The following is a 23,082-nucleotide window of genomic DNA, read 5'->3' as shown; positions in this document are numbered from 1 at the left end:
ACCATCGACCCCCTGTTGGGACCATGTGGACAGGCCCCGATTAGACTGGCCCTTTTAGAACCCGCATCGGTGCAATGCCTTGGAGGGGCTAACTGAGATGAAAACCTGGCGTTCGTCATCGCTACCCACATCCCCCCAATATAGGACTGATAAGGGAGCTGGGTGGGCTACCCGCATCAGGCAACGCAGGCGGAATGTGAGCAGCCCCACATGGGCTACCTGCATCGCTCCCAAATAGGACCTAATGGGGCGTTTTTGAGGAACCCATAAGAGGGCGACGGGGGCCCGTGTTGCAAACCCTACATTTCTCAATAAGTACTTTCGTTTGGGCTAGTTGGTGCATAGCTTTTTGATGATGTCAGGACGGCGCGAAAACCAAGGACCAAAGGGGCACACACCTCTTAGGCGCCTGTCCTGTTGTGTTCGTGTGCCTCTTGGGTCCTTGTTGTTTTCGCGCCGTCCTGACATCATCAAAAAACCTACATTTCTCGCACCGGGCCTCACATGGGCTACCCACATATCATCTACCGGGGACCTCACTTCATAGCCCCCTGTGTGCTACATGGACAGTTGCAATATCTTCCACAAAATGATCGACAGATGGCAAAGTGGTAACTATGCTTCCCTGGTTTAATTACGGGCTTCAGTTACAGAGGCCTTCGTTCCAATTGCCTCCTCGTAGAAATCAGATTCCTATTTCAGCGCGTATCTTCAGAAACCTTATAGCTCTTCTCTCAGTACAGACAGAACCTAGGTCCGGGGTCTTTGCCGTCGCTTATCTCTGTTCTAATAAACTCAGTGGCGAGAAATATCTACGATTTCAAGCTGCTTCATGCGCCACCCGCTAAAAATATTACTGTCAGCCAGCGGTGGTATAGAGAGCGCAATGATAGAAAATGCGCACGATACAGAGTACGGTGAAACTATATTTATTCCACTAATGCTTAAATTTCTTCAGGGATATCTATGCATCCTCGTTAGTTAGACCGTGCTTTTCCGTTTTGTGTCCTCCTCTTTCTGCAGAAAAGCTTCAGCGCTCCTTTCATCTTCACCCTGGAGCCGCACCTGGACATGAAAAGAGTATTCCATAATGTAGCACTGTTACTAATAACAGTGAATGCTGAGTAGTGTGCAACCTTATAGATAGCTGCGGTATGCGTGATTGCGTTTGCGCATTTTTTTTTCTGGCCAGTACATCATGTTTTCACGCTTCGTATCGTAAGGCCTTGAGCGCCAAGTCTTTGTATGCACGTCTTAAAAATCACTATTCTAGGACGTTGCAATCTCCGAGCGTGCATTTGAATCGAATGCTTTTTGTGAACTGAGCGGTGGAGAGGAAACCCTACTGTAAAAATGTGTATGAGTTTAAACGCGTTCAGAAACTGGGATAATGGAACCTGACCTATGTCCTAGATTATACAGAAGCCTGGATTGTGGTCCCCGAATTGAATGGGGCCCCCGAATTAAATGGGGCACCCGAATTGAATGTGGCACCCGAATTGAATGGGGCACCCGAATTGAATGGGGCGCCCGAATTGAACGGGTTATTCGGAGCATCTGTATGGGACTCGTCTGGGAGTTGGGACTTGTCTAAATCATGGCCAGCTTTGTCAGTGTGCGTTTTACGCCGTAGAACAGGTGTTCCAGATTGAGATGTCTTTCTAGAATGTAGTGCAGACTTGAACTGGTTGGTACATGTTTATTTCAAATTTATTTGGTAACACCCCAGTGGCGTTGAGCTGGCATGATACTGTGCAGCTTCAGTCGATAGTCTCAGGCAGACGGTGCATCTACACACACATAAAACCTATGTATTAGCATGGCGGCAACATGAATCATGTTCGCAAGGAAATACATAAAGCAAAAAATAGACCTAAAGTAGGAAAGTGAATGTCCTACAATGGAAACAGCGAGCCCAAGAGGCAGGGTTTCATGAAGCTCCGGCTTACTCAGTGCTGCCACACTATGTGCTAACCTTACCTTTGACTATCACCCTTTCTAGGATCCTCAAAAGCAACCGCTGCAGCCTCTCTTCCTTCCCTTCGCATATGACTTGGGTGCCGGAGGTGTGGGGTTAAATCAACAGTGCCGCCAGGTACCAAACAGTGATAAAATGAACAAAGGTTTTCTACTGCCTTGGTGGTGTGGGGTGAAATGCTTCGAAAATGGGTTTGTGACCACACCTTCTATTAAAAAAAAGCACTCTTTGACCAAAGCTGCCGTTGCGCAATTAAAATTCAACATCATAATCTTTCCTCCCCCAGCCTATTTTGAACACTGCCGTTTATTCTCACACCTCTGCTTCCCCACATCCTCTTCTTTACCCCTCGCAGCTCCCGAGGCCAGAAGTGTCTCGAAGCAAGTCAGTGTCAAAAGGTAACCAACCCCTTCTCTCTTCGTCAAAGTTGCTGCTTACTCTCATGCCGCTCCCACTGCCTTGCTCACCTCACTTCATCCCATCCCTCAATCCTCGCTGCCCCGCACCAGTGCCAAAGCTATCTGGCTCTCAAGAGCAATGCTGGTTGAAGCAGTTATCGCCTGTTACCACATTTTATATAGCCAGTGTGTGTGTGTGCACTGCTACACTGTGACATCCGCACGTATATCAGCACAGGCTGTTGCCACGGGTATTCGTGTGCAATCATAATATTATTGAAACAAATGCGTTACCTGCCGCCTTAGGCTCTTCCATGGCCAAGTAGTGAAACACAGCTCAATGAGCTTAAAATGGTACCCACCACATGTGGGTCCCACACGTGAAATTTGCCAGTGCATGGGCTTAGCTCACGTGTACGCATTGCCATTTGTGACCAGTACTTGAAATAAACTCGTTATGCATACATTCTGCTTCTTATTCTTGCCTATGCAGAGCCCCATTCGGATTATTTCTGAGCCAAAAGCGTTAATAAATGTATGTGGCGGCAACATGCGCTACTACCGAGAGTTGCATCGCTTGTGGCTTGCAAATAAACTGAGTTGAGCACTGCCCAGGCAAGAAAAAGGAGCACGAATGTATAAATAACGTGTTTATTTGAAGAAATACATGCAAACATCACCATGTATAAATGCATGCTGGGGCCATGCACCGGCATGATTTGGTGTGCTCCGGCATGTATGAGGCACCATTTTCTGAACACTGAGCTCGCTTTTCTGGCCATGGAAAGCTCCTAAGTGGGTAGGTAACGTGTTAATTTCAATAAAAAAATATTGCGCAGGAACTTCACACACATGTTGTCGCCATGGTTACATAGTATTGCTTGTGCCACCAGGCGGTGGCAACTCTTGACGAACGTTGGTTGAGCATGCCTACTTCGTGTTGCTCCAGCGCCAGAGCATGGGAGCGATGCAGATACAGCAGGTGTTATTGGGCGGTGATGGTAGACTGGGGGAAGGAAAGAAGGGAAGGGGTTCTTAACGTGTAGTCTTGCCACAGTGGGAGCCAGAGCTTGGGCACGCTTCATGAAACCCTAGCGGCCCATCACAGTTGGACGCGTTGGTTGTGCCGACAGGGGCTGAGGATGGTCAGAAAGTTGTGGCTGACAGCAGCGTTTGATGAGCTGGCCTGGTCGGTGGGCTGTAGGTGAGTACCAGCTGGCAGAGTAGCGTGGAGAAGGTAGCCAGGCCACGGACCTTGTTATCCCGCCAAGCTTGGTAATCTTGCCAAGTGCCAAGCTCGAAGTCAGCCCGCCCAGTGCCATGGCTTCTATCATGATACGAAACATCAAGTTCTCCTGCGTACATATTCTGGATCACCTGCACAAAGCCATATAACATCTCTGAAGGCACAGTCTCACACATCATAATTACAGTAAAAGCAATACAGGAAGAGGTCCCAATGCACGGGACTGTTGGGAGAGGAGGGGGTCTTCTATAACATAAAAGATGAAGTAAGAATGCAAAAATTCGGAAGCACGAGTACCAAGCTATGAACAATACAAACTAAAGCTGCCTGTATAATTCCTAAACATAAGCAACCATAATAATAAAGTATAGTGTTAGTACATACTGCTACATGAGCAGACACTATCAAAACTTTTCTAAAAATATGGAATCTGAAATGGAAAAAATATTTGGTCAGAAACACGGTGTCGGATGTGGCAGATGTCATCGATAAAAAATGTCTGCCTTCTGATCTAAATAATTAAATAATTTTACCAATTTTTGAAATTACATACTCTAGGGGTTAGTGTCAATGGGGAGTTTGAAGCCCGGACAAGACTGTGCCATAATAGTTTTGGCAATGAAGAAAAAGTTATTCTTTTAAAACACTGCAGCGCAAAACAATCTGACACTTTTTTCTACTTAAGACAAATTAAGCGTGTGAGGAACACAGGAAGCTCGGTGGTAACGTAATGTCTACTGATGATGTGCTGCAGTGCCTACAGCATCAAACTGAAATTGCCCATGCTCTTATACCACATCACGGACATTCTTTTGCTTTGGCACTAGGTGAACAGAAAAGGATAGTCATCACCAATTTCTATATCGTTGTTTTTGAGAGTGAAGGAGCAAAAAAAAGGAGCGGTGATGGTACATGGGAGCAGGCAGTTTGAATTTGCGAAGTCACGATAGGCACTGAAGGCACAGAACTGCAGGTGCATGGCGACATGAGCTGCTCGCCAAGTGCAGGTGTCCAGTGCGGACTCTCGTTTCTGACGGACGTTAAAACAGCACGTCGTGTAGATTACGACGCAACAAGCGTGGTTCAGGCGCCAACACCAAAGCCTAGCTCTGGCGTCCAACCAGCTAGTCTCGGTGCCAGCTAGACGAGGAGATCCTGAGACGGACAAGTCATGTTCAAGTGCTGCCACAGCCAAGGTGTTGCCAGACAATTGAAATTTAGTTGTGATGATATGGGCTATTCGCCAATCATCGGTGCCTAAAGCAACAACTAGTTTCCACTCGAAATGAAAACAGCAAGGGATGTGGGCTGCAGCATAACTGTATTGGTTCAGGCAGCAACACCAGCCGTAGCAGCGGCATGCCTCGAGCCGAAGGACTCAGGTTTGGACAGGGTCACAAGAGTATCATCAGGCGATTAAGGATTTACTGGTCGTGACAGTGAGGCACTGTCACCAATGGAAGTGCTTCATGTTTTGAGCCACAACTCAGTGCGGAAGTGCGTGATAATCAGCTGGTACCGCTGGTTATCATGAGCTTCCAGAGCTGACAGGATGATGCAATATGATGCCCATTGCGCACTGAAATGCTATATTTACCATGGCAGCAAGCAGCTTCAGTGTGCAGCAAGCCAGCAGAGGTTCTGAGGCTTGAAGACTACGGCATGAATTGAGCGTTGGCTGCGCGTGACACTAACTTCAGTAGATTGTTTTCGGCCAAGGAGGACACCGTTAAATATAAGCCAAACGGACTATGGCCACTCCACTCCCGACTGCCTAGCTTGGACAGAGACGTGCCTTATTTATAACCTAGCCAGCTTTTGTAACAAGTGCGGAGTTTGGCATAAAACGCTCAAGCATATGTGGAGAAGCACCGAAATCCAAGAGTTAAGGCACGATGATTATGGAAAGACAACATGAACTGAATGCACATGTGCACAAATGGACGTTATTGACTTGCATGCTTTTCATCTATGTAACTAATTTTTGTCACTGTATAACGTTCATGCGATAAGGATTGCATGTCACACGGTTGAAACACAAGTGCATTGTAAAAACTGCTTAATATCCATGCTTTTGGTCATTTCGTTTTGCTGGTGTGGCAATTCCACATTTTGTGTGCTGAGCGTTATTCCGCAGCAACGCCGCTTTTTGAAATGTCCAGTATTTGAGCTTTCCACTTTGTGGAAAGCATTGCCTTCACTGTTAAAAGAGCTTGCCTTTTCAATATGTGCTTATCTTGTGCACAGTTGAGCTGTTGGCTAGACTCATGCCTACTGTTAAGACAGAAGGTGAAAGCAAAGCACTATGCCTTTGCTGTGTCCTTTTTATTTCCACCTTCTAGGTGTCTCGTTCTGTGTGAGGACAGGTAGAAGCTGTGCATACGAGTGTACACACAGCATTCTTGGGCTGGGAGGTGTTAGGTTACAGTTGGGTGAGAAGCACGTGTCACCGCTCTAAATATTTCTTACAGATGGCTGTTCCAAACCATTAAAATCGAAACAGTAATGGCAGCGAGGGGCCCATAGAATGGTCCGCTTCGCATACGAAGCATGTGCACTGCGCTCTCTCGCGCACATTGTTTCTGAGGGCGTCTTCATTGTGAGCGTGCTTGGAATCAAAGCCCTTGGAGATGATTACTATAGACACCATGCAGAGAACACGTGTAAATGCTTGCGTATGACTGAAAAACAAGTTAATGAGCTTTTGGCACTGCTTGAGTTGAGCCAGTGCTTGGATGCTGGCGGACCAGAGGCACCATCCACAAGCGTTTATTTCGTATTTTAACTTCAACTGGTGGATGTGGCGCGTGAATTGTTGTAACGTTTCCATGTTTTTATAATGTTTAATTTCTTCTGAAAAGGCACTGAATGAACCGGCTGGCAAAAAAAAATTCGGCGAAAAAATTAGAGCATGCATGCATGCATGCATGAAAAAGCTGAGGGGGTTGGCTGGCAACACCCACTCGGAGTTAAGATACCGAGATCACCTCAAATGGCTGGTGCCTTGGGTCCGCTAGCACATGAGTACTGCTCAAGCCAAGCAGTGCAAAGAGCTTATCAACTTTTTCAGATGGATGCGGACACTTGCTTATGTTCCCGGCATGCAGTCACCAGCAGCAATCTCCTATGGCTTCCATTCCAAACGTGCTCACAATAAGGACGCCCTTGGGAACTATGCAACTGCGCAACTCAAAAGGACAGAAAATGTGACCCCCTGACAGTGTGCACCAGTGCCCGACGATTACGCACTGTCCACAGAGTCGCACAACTTCGGGCATAACTCTCTGCGTTACTGTGTTTACTCCAACAGCTTTGGAAAGCCCTCTGCAAGCATTTAGCTGGGCAGCGCCAGCTTTTCAGCCTACTCTAACTTAATAGTGTGCCCAATTTCAATTTCGCGTGGAAAAAATTGTCGGCTTTCTTCTGTTGCACAGATTTAGAGGATGGCTATGTCTTCGAGTCAAGAAGCTTATATGGCATCGTCATGACAGTGGGTTTGAACCCGAAATTGGCACAAGCCACCAGACTGTTTTGGTTAAAACGATAAATAGTGGATTTAACTTATTTAATAAGCATTTACGATTACGTTTACAGTGGGTGATGCCCGTTGCAGCTGACAGCCTGTTCCTCAAAACATTTTATTCTCATTTCCAACTATATAATTTGTAGATGATTTTAATTTCTTGCTGAAACACGGTATCCAGTCAAGCACAAATGGGCCGTGAAACACCTTCTGAGGAGAGTACATCAACTCACTCAATCCCGACGTTGTGCTGTCATGAACTCTTGAACCAAATAATAAACTTCGAGATGCAGCAGAGAACCCAGAAACGCATGTGAAAGTTGGCAAGTCCTTTCCGGCGACTTTTTCATGCTCGCACCCTCCTCAGTTAGATTCTTTCAGGCGTCACGCAGCTACCACCATGGCCGCAACCAGTCAGTAGTGTCGCTCCAGTGAGCCAGGAAGCTCTGCCACCCGGGGAATTCCCATGCGCGTCGACGTTGGGGAAGGAGCGCCGACATTTAAGCGTGCAGAGTGACGACAGGAGAGGGAAAGGCGCAAAGATGCTGAAATTCAAATTTTACTACACAAAACTCAGCTTCTACAAAATGCATTAAAAAAATTTCCATAGGTGTATTCGTGAAGTAGTGTCAGGCAACATCCCAGAATACTGCACCCTTATTGAAGGCTCTTTGAATAAATGAAGGAATAATAATAAATTGGGGGATTATATAATGTCCGCCTTAGGATATGACGTGATAGCGCAATGGGCTAATTCCCATATATGCGAAGGTCATTCTCTACTTTACAGTCACTGATCCCCAGAAGTCCTCAACCTCGCAATGATGCAGCGGTTAAGCAATGCGCCACTGCCATGTGATGGCAGGTGTTCCGAGCAGTGGGCCTTGTGTGGCCCAGATTGCTCTTCCCTGGCGACCCATCACTAATTAAACTACCACCTGGGTTGCTCTCTGGGCATCACCTGCCAAAGTCATCCTCGTGATTTTCGCTCACTACGCCGGCAACGCAGAACAGAGCTCCAAATAACTCCTTGCGATTCTTAACATGAACCGAAATCTCCATACAAGGGCAACCACTCTACTTTTGTACATCCGTGATTCAATTCACGCTTAAAAGAAAGAAATTTTGCTTTGGAAAGGAAATGGCGCAGTATCTGTCTCACATTCAGTAGACACCTTAACTGCGCTGTAAGGGAAGTGATAAAAGAATGAGTGAGGGAAGAAAGGAAGAAATAGGTGCCACAGTGGAGGGCTCCAGGATAATTTCGGCCACCTGTGGATCTTTTATCGCACAGCACACAGGCGCATTCTGCGTTTCGCCTCCATCGAAACTAGGATGCCGCGGCCGCCAACAGATACTCTTTTCATGCACTGTAAAAGGAGACTGTGTTAAAACCATAAACTCAATCATCCACTCTTTTTACACAAAGCTTTCATGTGACATCCTGTTAGAAAGTTCGCTGCTATGACAGCCATCTATGACGCTGCTATGATGCTATGACAGCATCTCTAAACATGGCTTACATGCATGCTTAGAGATGCAGTTCACCAGCCATGTTCCTTGCTGTGACTCGCCATTTTTCACCTTTTGGATGGTAATGCCTCGTCAACTCATGATCCGATCATTGAAACTGCCAATCTCACCTTATCATGCTGTTCTAGAGCCTTAGATCGCCGTTTTCTTTTTGGGTCATTCTGCACTGCGCTTTTACACGTTCAAAATCTTCATGCTTGGGGCTATGCGCAAAGGGAAGCAATGGGGCCCAGTCACGATGTCTTCTCAACATACTTAAGTGGACAGTCCCCACTTCACCGCTAAAATCAGGTTATTGAGTGAACCGATCCTTGCTTGACTAGTGTCCCGCTGTCCACAATCAAAAAATGTGGATTTACCCGTAATGAACCGCATGCTACGGATTAGAAGGCTGCAGAAGGCTTCATAAACATGACAAATGCGTGTCACAAAATTGCCTTCATTCCGTCTGTGCAAGCTATGTATATCTTAAGCAGCGTTTCTTGCTGGGCTCTCTGGTTTCTCTCAATCATCACGTAATCCGCAGTACTTTCAGACTAAAGTATAAAGATAAGAACGGCACTAACACTGCGCAGAACTTTCAACTTTACTTTTGAAGTAATCGATCAGCACCTTTCACCATGGCAGGAAAGCAGTGACGCGTCACACACCTAAGGCCATAGATACCAGGAGAAAAATTCTATAAAATCCACTGATGAAATTGCTAGCCCAGACGGCTAGATCTCCAAAAAAAAACAAGCAGAAAACAACGCACAACACGAAAGCATGATAAGACGTGGCCAAAGCCTAGACAACAAATGCCAGCAACATGGCGGTGACAATAGAAAAGATGAAAGCAAAATTCATGAGGCACTGAAAACAGGTAAAATTTAAGAAAGCATATGTGAGGTAACAATTAACAAGGCATAAAGTGAATGGAATCGTAACTAAGAAATTGCATTGAAAATTTTTTACACAAAGGGTCAAAGTTGGCCTATAAAATTAAAAGGTTTGATTTAATGATTTGATCTGATGGGATATAACATTCCAAAGCGACTCAGGCTATGAGGGGTGCCATTGTGGAGGACTCTGAATAATTTCGACCTCCTGGGGTTTAAACATGAGCTTGACATCGCACAGCAGACGGGCCTTTAGCATTTCGTCGCCACCGAAATGCGAGTGCAGCGGCCGCGATCGCATCCGCGTCGTTCGGGTCAGCAGCCGAGCACCATACCCACTGATCAACTACAAGAGTACATTTAAAGGTGAAGGTCAAGAAAACCAGGCCCTCGTCTGATGTTAAGAATCATATTGATCCAGAGAGAAAAATCTCTTTTTTCAAAAGGGTTATTGTTGGCGTGCTAATGCAGCCTGCTGTGAGGTTGTCTACATTGCCTGCCTGAATTATTTAGCAAATAAGCTGGGTCTTGTTTGTTTTTTTTGCATTGACACATTTACAAGGCCTACAAGTGCTGTGAATATCAGACAATATAATGTCAACACCTGCTCTTTTTCCAATTATTTTTAAACTGCATGAAACCTGGCAGACGTAGAGTATGATGGGCAGCTTTTGTTGCAATGTCTTGCTTTCGACGAAGTGCATTTTTTGCCTTGCAGCAAGGCATTTAACATTTATTAGCTGTCAAGGACAGAAGCATTGACGGGCAGCAATTTCTAGTAAAGAATTCAAGAAGCCAATCTCTTCTTGCAAGAAATACAGAGCAGAGCACTCCTGTGTCTTTCCACTAAGGTTGAAGACATATTTTTCAATTCATTTTAATGAACTGCTGCGGTGTGTGTTAATCACTGTACTGACCAGCAAAGCCTTCCAAAATGCCTGCAGCATGTCTTTTCACGGGTTCTTGAAATTCTTATCTACATATCTTATTTCACCTGAGTGGAATGGCTTGCTTTTCTTTCAAAAACTCGGGCTCTGCATCGGGCCTTACATCGCTCCCATCCTGCGCGACTTGTACCTAGCAATGCATAATAAAGCTCTCAGCACAAAACTGGAAAATTTTCCAGCTCTTAAATTTTTAGATACGCTGACGATTATCTACTTCTCTTAGCCATGCTAATGAATTCCTGCCGCAGGCTAAAAATCTGGTAGCCATCTTCACTCAGCGTTTATATAACCTGTTCCTAACACGATACACCAACAAACTGCTCTATCTGCTTTGTGGAGCTGAGCTTTTCTGTTGCGCCCCGTTCAGTTTTTTTTAACCAAGTGCGAACAAGCCGACCTTACCCATGACTCTATGCACTCAAAACTAGATAAAAGAAACATTGTTCAATCCGCCTTCAATAGCACGCTAACCAAGCCCTATGAGCACTTCCTTGAGACTATTTCGAGAACCAAGCTCAGAGAATGCTTTTTTCCGGGTACCAGCCAATGCTTCTCTCCTCGATAGCTGAGAAAATATTAAATGCCTTGCAAGGAAAAGAGAGCACTTCATCAGATACAAAAGACTGCTACAGAAAACTGGCCATCGCACCTCACATTCATCAGGTTTCACACAATTTAAAAAGAATTAGACAAAGAACAGCAGCTCATGATATATTTTTTTCTCCTCACTGCCTTTCCAGCCTTTGTCGACTGATCAAGAAACCAGCCAAACGAATGCACAATAAGGAGTAGAGAACTCTATCTCAAGTACCACGTTTGTCGCATACTTTATCCCTATATCTAGCGGCAAAGAATTCGTCGGGCAGACACGCTATGTCAACAAAAGATTGCAGCAGCATAATTCTCTACATGAGAGATAAAATATTCCGTCCATTTGGCCATACAGTGTTGTGAGAACTGACCCTGCAGGTGCCGCCCTCTGAACTTCGCTGGCACAAGAATAATGAAAAAAACAAGAACTACCTCACTCAAGAAATAAATGAAGCGGCCATTATTGTCAGCCTAAAAGCAGGCTGTTTTAGAATGCCATCAGTAGCCCTTCTGGAAAAAGACTTTTTTTCTCAGTGGATAAATATGATTCTTGACGTCATACATCTACTCCTTACCTCCACCTTCGCAAATGTGATGAGAAAGCCGTTAAGGTGGTTCTCCGTAAGATTTACAAGCATACTCTCGACCTCCCGGTCACCACGTTCAACCAGCGCCTCCTGTGCCTGGGGATGGTCAACACCTTCGTGGAGCTCCGAGAAGAACACTTGACAAACCACTACAGAAGGCTCTCAAAGACGCCGTCGGGTCGCCGCCTGCTTGCCCGACTTCATATCCACCATCCAACACTGACGAAAGAGCGCGTACGCATCCCCGAAATCTTGAGATACGCTCGGCACTTACGCCCTCTTCCGGCCAACATGACACGAGACGACCATAGTGGCCGGCGCCTCGCACGGGCGGAAGCCTTGGCACGCTTATTTGGAAACAAACACGGAGTATTTTACACGGATGCCAACGGCCCACACCATAGGGGCTGGTACACGGCCGCAGTCGTCCACCAGAACACCGCAGTGAACAGCCTTACGTTCAAAGCACAAGACATTACTCATGCGGAAGAAGTGGCAATCGCGCTCGCTGCCGCCGATCAGGACTCGCGGTTGATTTTTACCGACTTGAGAGGGGCCTGCAGGGACATCTAAATGGGCTTTATTCCACTGTTTGGCATACCGAACATTTCAGCATAGTAATTATCTCGGGGCTCCCGCGTCGCGCACAGTAGTACGGACACACGCGCACACATGTCTCGAGGGCAACGAAGCGGCCGACGGAGCTGCCCGCGCACTCAATCTCTGGGCATCGCTTTCGCCGTGTTTTTGACGAAAATATCGTGTTTCTGATGAAGAGACTTGGTTTGGATGATTTCCTTGCACTGAGACTATAATTCAAATTGTTAATTGCTGGGTTAACATCCCAAAGACCCAAAGGCTATGAAGGACACTGCAGTGCAGCGCTACAGAATAATTTAGACCATCTGGTGTTCTTTAACGTGCACTGACATTGCACAACACACGGGTACCTTTGCGTTTGCATCCACTGAAATGTGGTGGCCGCGGCCAGGATTGCACCCGGGTACCCCGGCTTAGTAGCCAGGCATGATAATCACTGAGCTCCCGTGATGTGGGTTTATAATTAACATGCTCACATGACAGAGGACATCTGGTTATGAACACAAGCGCGAGATCATGAGTGTACAATGTGGTAACGGTATGCCAGCCCCATCAGTGTAAGTGCTGCCAATATGAACTCCTTATTATACGAACCGACATTCTACCCCGAAAGTTTCTACCACCTCGGATTCGCCGCAGTTCTTGGTTGCTGTAATGGCATTTTGGCACAGCATTGGTGCAACTTCATCAACATTCGTGGATTCGTATCAGCATGTATCAGGTTTAATGAAATGGCGCAGGTTGGCGCAGCATTCTCACCACTGTGTATGTATTCCCACCACTGTGAGCTGCATATGCCAGCAGTCATGTGGTGTGACAGCTGTCATATCTTTCTCAAATGGTATCAAACAATGCAAACAAAGCAATGCACGTCTAGCACTTCAGTGATTAAATGCAATGATTCAAAGCACAAAAACATTGAACGAAAAATTCAAACTGGCTTGCAACATGTCGATTCTGACAATCAAAAGGAGTATGTAAACATATAAACCTGACTGCATTTGAAAAGCTTCAAACCGTAGTTTTCAGAAAAAGGACAAAGAAAGGATGCCCACAGAATATTTTAACATTTTATGAGGACTGCAAGACAGGAGCTGAAGTTTCAACTTACAATGCACCTGCTGATTTCTTATGGTGGCGATAAAACCCATGCTCTTGCTTCTAAGTGAAGGCTGACATATCACCTGCAAGCATTCGTTCACCACAACCATTACCAATAAGACAATAAAGAGCAGGGAAATTAAGAAACGCGGCCCAACAATTGTTTTGGCATGTAATAAATATTGCAAATGAAGTTGTTTAAAACGCATCTGCTCCTGTAAAAAACGGTTTGATACGTGGTGCATTTATCCCGCTATGACAAGAAATCTGACAAGAATTGTTCAAAGGTATAGTAAATAAAAATAACAAAAGCAGCATGATAAAAATGCGGCACTGTGGGTAACCGGACACGAGAGTCACATCTTAAAAAAACAAAACATGCTCACATGAACCAAGCATAATTCAGAAACGTGACGCAGAGAAGTGAACTATCATGCACAATATGAGCTGCAATGCATAGGATATTGTACGACTTCAACTTTCGAAACTGCAAGAGTAAAGTGGTGCTCGAAAGTGGTGCACTTAGCGGCCGATAAAAAGAACACAGTGCACTGAACATTTGGGCTCATTTTGCGGTCTCTAAAGAGGATTTTTATGGACTATACAGAGGCACCTTCAGTCGACTCACCCTGGGCGCGTTCCAGCTCATACCAATTTGACAGAAGTGTACGCGCCATAGGTGACGCGTGGAGGTTTGAATCCCCGAGGACACAAATTGCTAGCGCTATCTCGAACATCAACGATATATTTTACTCAGAGCCAAAATGCACTTGCTCTAAACGTACAAGATGGTGAGAACTAGCACAAGAGGAAAATGCACAGAACGAGACAGGGCATACAAATTAGCACTTACAGCAACTGTTTGATAAAAGCTAGCCACGAAGCTCCTGAACATCACGTTACAGTCACGAAAAGTGTAGTACACTTGAAGTACTTTCTAGCATTCCTTTACTCAAAAAGGTGAGCAGCTGCGAGTCCTACGCTCTTGCTCCAACCTGTGCGCCTTCGTGCAACAAGTAGCAGAAAATTGCCTTCACTCCTTCATGGAGCTCTAATCACAAATACTGCATAATGATAGATCACCGTTCCCGACAGAGATGCTTTGGAATATGCACAACTGGTATAAATTCAGAGTATTGCTTACCTTCAGAGGTAACTGCCTAGTCGTGCAAACCGCTCTTCGCCTTCGCATCACCGGCACCGCAGCAACAAGTTCGACCAGCACAAGTCATACTGCATCATGGGCACATCTACCGCGTAGGCACGCACAATAAAATCGTCCAGGATTTCAACCCTTCCACAGGTGACAGAGAGCGATGAAGACAGAAGTTCCTCCTATGCTTCAGAAATACAGGAGGCGCTGGCCAGAGCGCACAACAAACGCACACCGAAAAGCTACCGAGAGCGGAAATGGTCCTTAGCGTCAGATGCTACCCGCTGAGAACAGCATTCGAGCGTACTCACTCCTACAATTACATACGCACACAGAACATAGCACGCTTCATGCAGGCACTCCACGAAACATAAGCGGCACATTCGCACAATCCGTGAAGCTCATTGCAAGCACCGTTGGCGCACTTCAAAACAGACCCGAAAAGGCGGAACCAGAAAATGCAAAAACCTGCGTGGCTGCCTGGCGGCAGAAGTTAGTTTTTGTTGTTGTTGTTGCCTTCGTGACATGGCACATACCCACGAAGGAGGATTGGTTTCAGATCCTTCAGAGGAAAAAAAAACGAAAGAAATGTAGATTTTTTACGACACCTATTTGGCTCCATCGGTGCCCACAGAAGTCTCAGCGATCGCCAGCACTTGTCTCTTGTGGTTTTGGGGGAAAGGAAATGGCGCAGTATCTCTCTCGTATATCGTTGGACACCTGAACTGCACTATAAGATAAGGGATAAAGGAGGGAGTGAAAGAGGAAAGGAAGAAAGAAGTGCCGTAGTGGAGGGCTCCGGAATAATTTCGACCACCTGGGGATCTTAAACGTACACTGACATCGCACAGCACACGGGCACCTTAGCGTTTCGCCTTAATAAAAACACAGCCGCCGCGGTCCTGGACAACGTGCGTTGATTGACGATCTGTTGCTTGGGTTCCGGTTCAAAATGCTTGAGTTCTGACATTGCCTCCTCTAGGAAGATGCATGTCGGGTGCACAAAAAACCTGCTGCCCTTTCCTTTTCCTTTTCCCCCTTTCCACTTGAGGTGGTAGCTATCCATTCTTGTGGCGGCCGCTTGCAACACATGCGCGCATGCGCACATTACAACGCGGTCGTGGCGAGCCCTCGCCGTAACCGTAGCAGATGACGTCACTGCGGCAGACAGCGCCTTCCGCGCGTTTTTGACTGTTTAAGCAAACGAAAACAAAAGCACGCAGAGCTGAAAGTAAAAAGACGCAAATAAATTTATTTTGCTCCCTCATAGGCTACTTAATCCCTCTTTAAATTAAGTTTAATTCTTTTGAGAAAAATACGTTGGCAGAACAATTAGCAGAACTGTTTAACACGTCTTCTGACTGCTGCCGCTCGCTGCTTGCAAGCGTTACGGTCTTTTGGCACATCAGCAGCAGTTTTACTTGCTCATTGTGCGTATTGAAAAGAATTCTGTTTTGTACAGCGCTATGCACTATTGTTGCGTCCCAAACTGCACCTCAAGCGAACGAAGAAAGGAGCCCGGAGTCTCAATACATGAGCTACTATCCGACAGCGCTACTCGGGAGCGGTGGATAGGGGCAATAGCCAGAAAGGATTGGGTGCCAGCATGTGATTACATTGCTGCTACCGCCGCGGCACCACACCACTCTGACCAGCCTCCCGCATTGGCGCAGATAAGGAAGTAGCTAGCGCCATCTCTTAACAATCGGCCGCAACTTAAGGCACGGCGGGCGAGCGAGCGACGCAGCAGGCATCTTTCTAGAGGAGGCAATGGTTCTAAGGGCACACACAGTCTCAATATTGTGGTACTCATTTGCATGAACATTGGTTGATTTTAGTTTGTATAAGTCCTCGTGCATGTTTTATATTCAGCTACTACGGGGTAAATAATAACGACGTTCACAGCATAATAGCCATAGTGCGTAGATTATTGCGAAAACCTAGCGTAGTGACTGCTGCGCATTTAATGTCTTGTTCGGCATGCCAGACGGACGATGTGACAGCATTGAAATGAATCCGGAATTTTATCTTTTATCTTTATATATTTTTATCTTTATATTTTTTTATATTTTTTTTCTGCAGTTTCTGCGCGCGTGAACGTACTGCGTTCTTCAGCATGTTTCTTGCAGCAGGCAGCTTACACGTCGCCGATCGCATTCTACGCCTATGAAACAGTACGTACGTAACTCCCTCAGTTGTGTACGTGGGCACCCCGTTGGGCAAAACATTCAGGCGAACGTTCCTTCGCAACACAGGCGGGATCAAATCCAGCCCGAATGATATGGAAGCCCTACAAATGAGACAAACCACGTCCGTAATGTGAATATATACCCTTTACAAAAGGGCCGCTGTGCCGAACAAGACGGGGCCAAATAGACTATAAAGGCGCTGAACGAAAGTCTGATGATGAGGCAGCATTCTCAGAACGACTGCTACCAAGATCGTCGAAAAAATAAACTGTGGGTGTAGCTGATTGAGTGAAGACATTTTACACGTTTCAGGGTGCACGCACACTGGCGGAGGCGGCCATTTTAAACTTCTACGCTCCGCTAGCTGCTCTCACAAGCGGTTCAAAAATACTCGAAAGACGAACTGAAGAAAAAAAATACCGTAATTCTTCAGCTTCAAGGCAATATGCCACAGCATGTTGAAGAAAAGCGCGGAAGTTTTTGAATTTTGCTTTCGCAATCACCGTACAGCGGGCTACAACGATGGTCGACGCGCGCCAGTGTACATTTTGACCGGCCCAATTTGAATCTGGACAAGTAGCCCAAGCTAGTCCTGTTCAAGCTTTTATAGGGCAGGCGGCTCCTATAACGATCAGGGCATACCTATATGCCCGACAGGCGGCTCCTATAACGAACAGGACATACCTATATGCCTGCCAGACGGCGCCTATATGTACCTGTACATTCATATATTCCCGACGGAAGGCTCCTATAAGGTCCTATATTTTCCTAAATGCCTGCCAGCCGCTACCTATAAGAACCTTAACAGGCCTAACCGCCCCTATTCGCTTCCTAGAAATACCCATTTCTGCCTTTATGATCCAATATGGGTTTTTTCATCAGGGTTACCGCACTTTTTAATGCTCCAAGATGATGTAGCCGATGGTTTTATGGGCAATTTGGGCACACTGGTAAGATTCCCAGTGGGGGGAAAACCCCGGTACTAATGAAGAGCGGGAAATCCTCTTCTATCGGGCCAATCTACTATCTCTGGGCCGGGCAATAATGATTTTATTTATTTTTTTCTAGCCCACTTTACACATTGCCATCGTGCGGGGGCAGGAGCGAGGCGGTATATTTTTCAACGAACAAAGAGAAGCTTGGAAGATGCACTAAGTGAGGACAAGTACAACGCTAAAAGCATCGTGGCTCGCCTAATCGCTGCAGCACCTGTGCTTGTTCAGCATTGGCGACTTGCCTTTCCGTGCGATGCGGGCATAAACAGTGCCTTTAAAGGACAACTACAGAGGTTTTAAAATTCAACTAGTCTAAAAGACTCAGCTGTGTGCAACTTGTTGGCAAAGCATGCGAAGTCTTTTTGGGCAAGCATTTGAAATGGTTGCTAAATCTGTGATTAAAATCGCGACGGCCTTCAAGCTTCTGCTCAGCACTCAGCGCAATGTGGCAGGTCAAGGTGTCGTCATGTGTGGTGCCGGCACATTCCCAATGCATGCACGGTTGCGTTCAAAGAAGAAATCAAACTCTACCGAAGGCAGAGCCCGCCGAGCGTTGCTTGGCAGTATCCAATAGCGTACGGCAGGATGTGCTTAACGACAGCTGAAATTTGAAATCTTGCCACCCATGACATGACATCGATATTCTCCGCACTCCTTCAATGGTACAAGGAGAATCCCAGAATTTTAACGTTGCATACGTCATTATTTTAGCTGTTGGCGCAAAAACATGACATGCTTTCCCTACAGCCTGCAGGGATTTCAATTTTTGAGTGCGCGGAGTTCTCAAAAAGTGCCGTCGTTTTCCCTTTAGTGTACTGCTGGGCAGCGCCATATTTCAAGCCCAGTAGAGCATGGCTGGCAAATTGAGCTGGTCTGAAGTGGTGAAATAGTGCATTGCCATTTGTGTAAGCGGTGTATATCCAAAATATTTAATTTGTTTTGCCACGGAGCAGCATACACTACCCAATAGCTCACTCGCTTCTCATCGAACGCCAGAAGCACTACGTCCGGTGCCACACCGCCCACAAGAACCGCAAATAGAATACGGGTGGTGCCCTGAAAGCGTTCATGAATTCTAGAACTCTGCGAACAATAACGCCACCCTCCTTTAGGTTATCTCACAAATCACGCCTTCAGACCACCTCATTCTGTGAGCTCTCTGGCTCACTCTACCGCTCCTATTCCTGCCCACCTACTAGCAAGCTCTAATCAAGCACGGCGGAGTGATCCTGGCGTCCTCGCCAGGATCACCTCTACGTGTTTAATTGTCTAACAAGTAATTATTTAACAATTTTAATACTCAAATGCACTATTTTGCTTAAATATTTATTTAGGTGCCATTTTGTTTAGGACGTTGTTAACTTCAGTCGTTTTATTTTCAGGAATTTATCCTTAAAACAATATCTGCAGGGCATTATCAGGCGGAGCGGTTGAACCCGACCAGGAAGCCAAGGTGGCGGAGTAAAGCACTCAGTTTGCCGACCTCACCTTAAAGAAGAAATAACACAAACATTTCTTGAAAGCATAAAAGTTGGTGGGTCTTGTTCTGTGAGCCGAATAGCCTGAAGTACTAATCGCCCCCTTTCCACCAGACTTTTGTTGACATCAGCTTCGGTGCGCGCGAGAGCCTCCCAATTCTGATAGGTTGCCTCAAGTGTTTCTGCAGAATTGACGTTTTTTTGGCATAGGCATGCCACGTGAAAAATAGTACCCGGTTCTCCGCTTAAGCGGCAGGCCAGATCATGTATGTCGGTGTGCCATTTGTTCAGAGCGTTGGTCACATTGTTAGCATCTCCTAAATATGTGTTGTTCTCCTTTATTGATATTCTTGCTGGATTGGGAAACATTCTTCTGCTCACCCTATGAACTCAGGGCAGGTACAAAAGGTGTGCAAGACGGCGAAAGAAAGCGCTGAAAAGAACTGAGCTGTAAGCAGAGGCTCATAATAGCAAAGCCACTAGCTGAATCGTGAATAACAAACTGGTAAATGCTATTTCGCATCGTCTTTGACCGTCGTTAAATGGCAATGGCTGCATAGTTATTATGAGCGGACGCGTTGACGCTTGTCTGGTACAACGTCCTGGCTACCACAAAGGCAGTATCCTCTCCACCGTTTTTCTGAAGATGTTCCTCGCATATCCGCTGCGCTTGAAATGCCAATGCGACCCTAAAACAGTTGGAGACAAGTGAACCTCTCCTTTCATTTGCAGTATGAAGGTTAAAGCTTTTAAAAGTAGTTGAAATCATATTGTCACTGGCGGTAGAATGCAATAATTCTGCAAAATATTTTCGCGTCATTCGGTGCTTAAGTAAATTCACTTTCTTCACAAGCTCGTCCAAGCTAAAATTTCTTGCAAGCTATTCGAAAAAAAAAGTGTGCAGAGAAGAAAAACAGGGATGGAAAAATCGCCCGGACTTAAATACCTTTATTAAAGGCAGGTTATTTCATGGCCCAACACAGCGAATTAGGTAAACGGGAGAAGCACCTCAGCCAACTTAGCATAATTGGACAACACGGTAAAACCTGGCTTGCAACGAACCATTGGCTCCCCGTAGAGTACAAAATGCTGTTTCTTGAAATTGAGCTAGCTTTTGAAAGGAAACATGCCTGCTTGATTAGAATTCAAGGTTCAAGAAGGAATTACCACAGTACGATTCAGCTCATTCGAAAATACTGAAAAGAGCATCAGCAAACATACGACTTGATTCTGCACTCAATGGCTGAAAATACTTTTTACATCAAAACTATCATATTAAAAGGAAAATATCCGCAGCGCGTTATAGCATGCAGTCGCCGAGACCTCGCTGCATGAAGTTAAAGGGTAGAAGAGTAATCCAAAATGAAAAAAAAATGAAGTAAGACTGAAAGTGGAGTGCCGCCGTGGTGGCTCAGTGGTTATGGCGCTCGGCTGCTGAAAGACGCGGGCTCGATACCGGCCACGGCTGTCGAATTCTTATGGAGGCGAAATTCTAGAGGCCCATGTACTGCGCGATGTCAGTGCAGGTTAAATGGGCCCATATGGTAGATATTCCCGGAGCCCTTAACTACGGCGTTCATCATAGCTTGAGTCGCTTTGGGACGTTAAGCCCCTATAAACAACCAGAGTGGAGTCGAATGTGCACCCTTACAATTTTTGAACATGATTTTCGACCACCGAATTGACATGCACTGTCTCAGAGGGCAAAGCGATGAAATAGGCGCGAGCACAAGCGTACGCGCAGTGCGGAGTCCAGTGCAAGTGTCCTCTGCAAGGATGTTCTAGGAAAGAGTTCCAACCCAACTTGCGCCTCAGCCCGTGATCGTCACCTTTCTGCTTAATGTACGCCGTTGGGAAGAGATTAGAAAACATAGTGTAGTATCGCCTTCTTTGCTGTAGTAAGGAAAAAGTGTAAAGTACTAAGGCAAACAATGCCATCAGATGTCGCTGCTAACCACGCAGATTTTTGTTGATAACCTGGTGGCAGCATTCAGAGAAAAAAGAAGCCGAAAAAGTGATAAAAAGAAACGGGTGTCCAGGTTACATAAAAGCCTTGGAGATCACGCATGCGCCAGACTGTTCATTGCGAACACGCGTTTATTCTCGCACATATTGCAGCTGTGCTTCGTGAAACGGCGCGTATCGACTACGCGGTCGACGCTCGAGCGTTCGCGTTAAAGTTCAGCAGTGGTTAAAAACGGTTATGCCCAAAGTTCTAGAGATAGCAAGTCGGCAAAAGCCCGGGCCAAATCTGGAAGTCGCCATCGTGTCGGGAACGTTCAATTGTGGATGGATATTCATTTTGGTCCAAACCGGGCAAGGTCTAATTTCGGGGGGGGGGGGGGGGGGTTGTTTAAGTCTGGCTGGGGAATCAGTTCTAAAGCAGGTATTTGTGCTATGCAGAAGGCAATGATGAGCGGGGAGTGCCGCCCGACCCAGCAGATGGGAGTCATGAAGACAATGCTCAGCAATGCATAGCGCGAGAGTATGGTGAAGTTTAACGCGAGGCGAATTAGGTGTGTCCTAATAGGATGTGTTATTATGATGTGTTGCGTTTTTTCTCATGCTTGGTTTAGGTGGGTCGTATTATGCACTGTGCTGATTTGGGACTGTTTTCTTCACAGTTTCTATATAGTTCATATACATAGCACGTTAATGCTTCGCTGTAATAAATACCGCGTTTAAGAGAGAAAAATAGTGGTGATTATCAGTGGTCTTGCGCAGCATCTTCTGACGCTGATCTGTTCACGCCGCCGCGGGTTGGACTACCAGTCGTAGATTGGTTCTTTTTTCTGCCGATTTTTTTTCTGCCTAGACACATTTTGACCTCCTCTAGGCTGAAGGTTATTTTCAGACAGCGGACAGGTCACGTTCTGTTGAGCGCGGTTAGTGCACCGAGTGGAGATATCGCTCTAAAATATTGGAAGGGTGTACAATAAATGTCATATAATATTAAGTGGGTGGCGAACAGGCACATCGACCCGGTTGTCTTTTCTGCGCCTGAAACATGCAAAGCTGTGCCCTCGTGCCCGCATTGCGGATATAAAAAAAAGAAAAATGTTTGGTTCTGGGAGCGGTATGCCAGGTCCTTTGTGAACAGTGTTTGCGTCATTGAGTCTGTATTGCCCCGTTCGTGTGGTAAGGCCTACATTGGACGAACTGGCAGATGTGTTATGAATAGAGCGCACACGAAATATCAATACAGAACGGCGCAAACCTACATCTGCCGAAGTACTAAAAGAATGGTAAAGATTGCAAAGTTTAGAAACGTAATGATTTTAAGCAGATGTCGTGATATTGTCGCTAGTTACCTCATTGATGCTTGTTCATATCCGAAAGAAGGCTGATCAGTGTATCAGCGACACGTCAGTGTGCTTGCAAAAAACAAAACAAAACAAGCAATTGTCCTAGCAACACGCATGTCATGTTCTGTTTGCTTGTTATGATGAATTATTTCAAGAGTGCACGCAAATACACGCGTTATTTCCGAATAAACAGCTTTGAATCAGCACTCGTCCCCTTTACCTTATCAGCTCTGAGTTTCGTGCCGCGCTACGAATTGATCCCTCTTTAATCACGAGTCAACTGACGCAAAAGAAAACACTGGGAAAATTCCCTGAGTACATTATCTGGCGTGAATAAGTCACTATGACAACTGCGGTGCATTGGCGGCTTTCTCAGAGTGTCCATTACGATGCTTACATGAAGCACTTTGACTTCAGTCATGGGATCAGAACGGGTGCAGCTTTTTCCCTTTATATGTCTAAGTGACTGAGCTTGGCTTTTTCTGTAGAGATACTGTGACAACGTTGACTCCTTTTTGGCATCGCGCACGCAGCATTTGCTGTCGCAGCCAGGGTAATATCGAGCATGCTAAGAAGTACT

General features: G+C 46.0%; 1 protein-coding gene across 1 annotated transcript in view; it reads right to left on the bottom strand.

Moving 5' to 3' along the window:
• Nucleotides 1-940: 940 nt before the first annotated feature.
• LOC144123865 (sodium-coupled monocarboxylate transporter 2-like) overlaps nt 941-23,082 on the bottom strand; it is a 90,117-nt gene continuing 67,975 nt past the window's right edge. Inside the window, exon 17 of the mRNA XM_077656592.1 lies at nt 941-1,065. Coding sequence (XP_077512718.1) covers nt 982-1,065 — 84 coding nt within the window. The 3' untranslated portion in view covers nt 941-981. The remainder of the gene's footprint in view (nt 1,066-23,082) is intronic.

Source organism: Amblyomma americanum, chromosome 3 (genome assembly GCF_052857255.1).
Source record: "Amblyomma americanum isolate KBUSLIRL-KWMA chromosome 3, ASM5285725v1, whole genome shotgun sequence".
Taxonomy (NCBI): Eukaryota; Metazoa; Arthropoda; class Arachnida; order Ixodida; family Ixodidae; genus Amblyomma; species Amblyomma americanum.
This window is presented reverse-complemented; position numbering and strand designations above follow the sequence as displayed.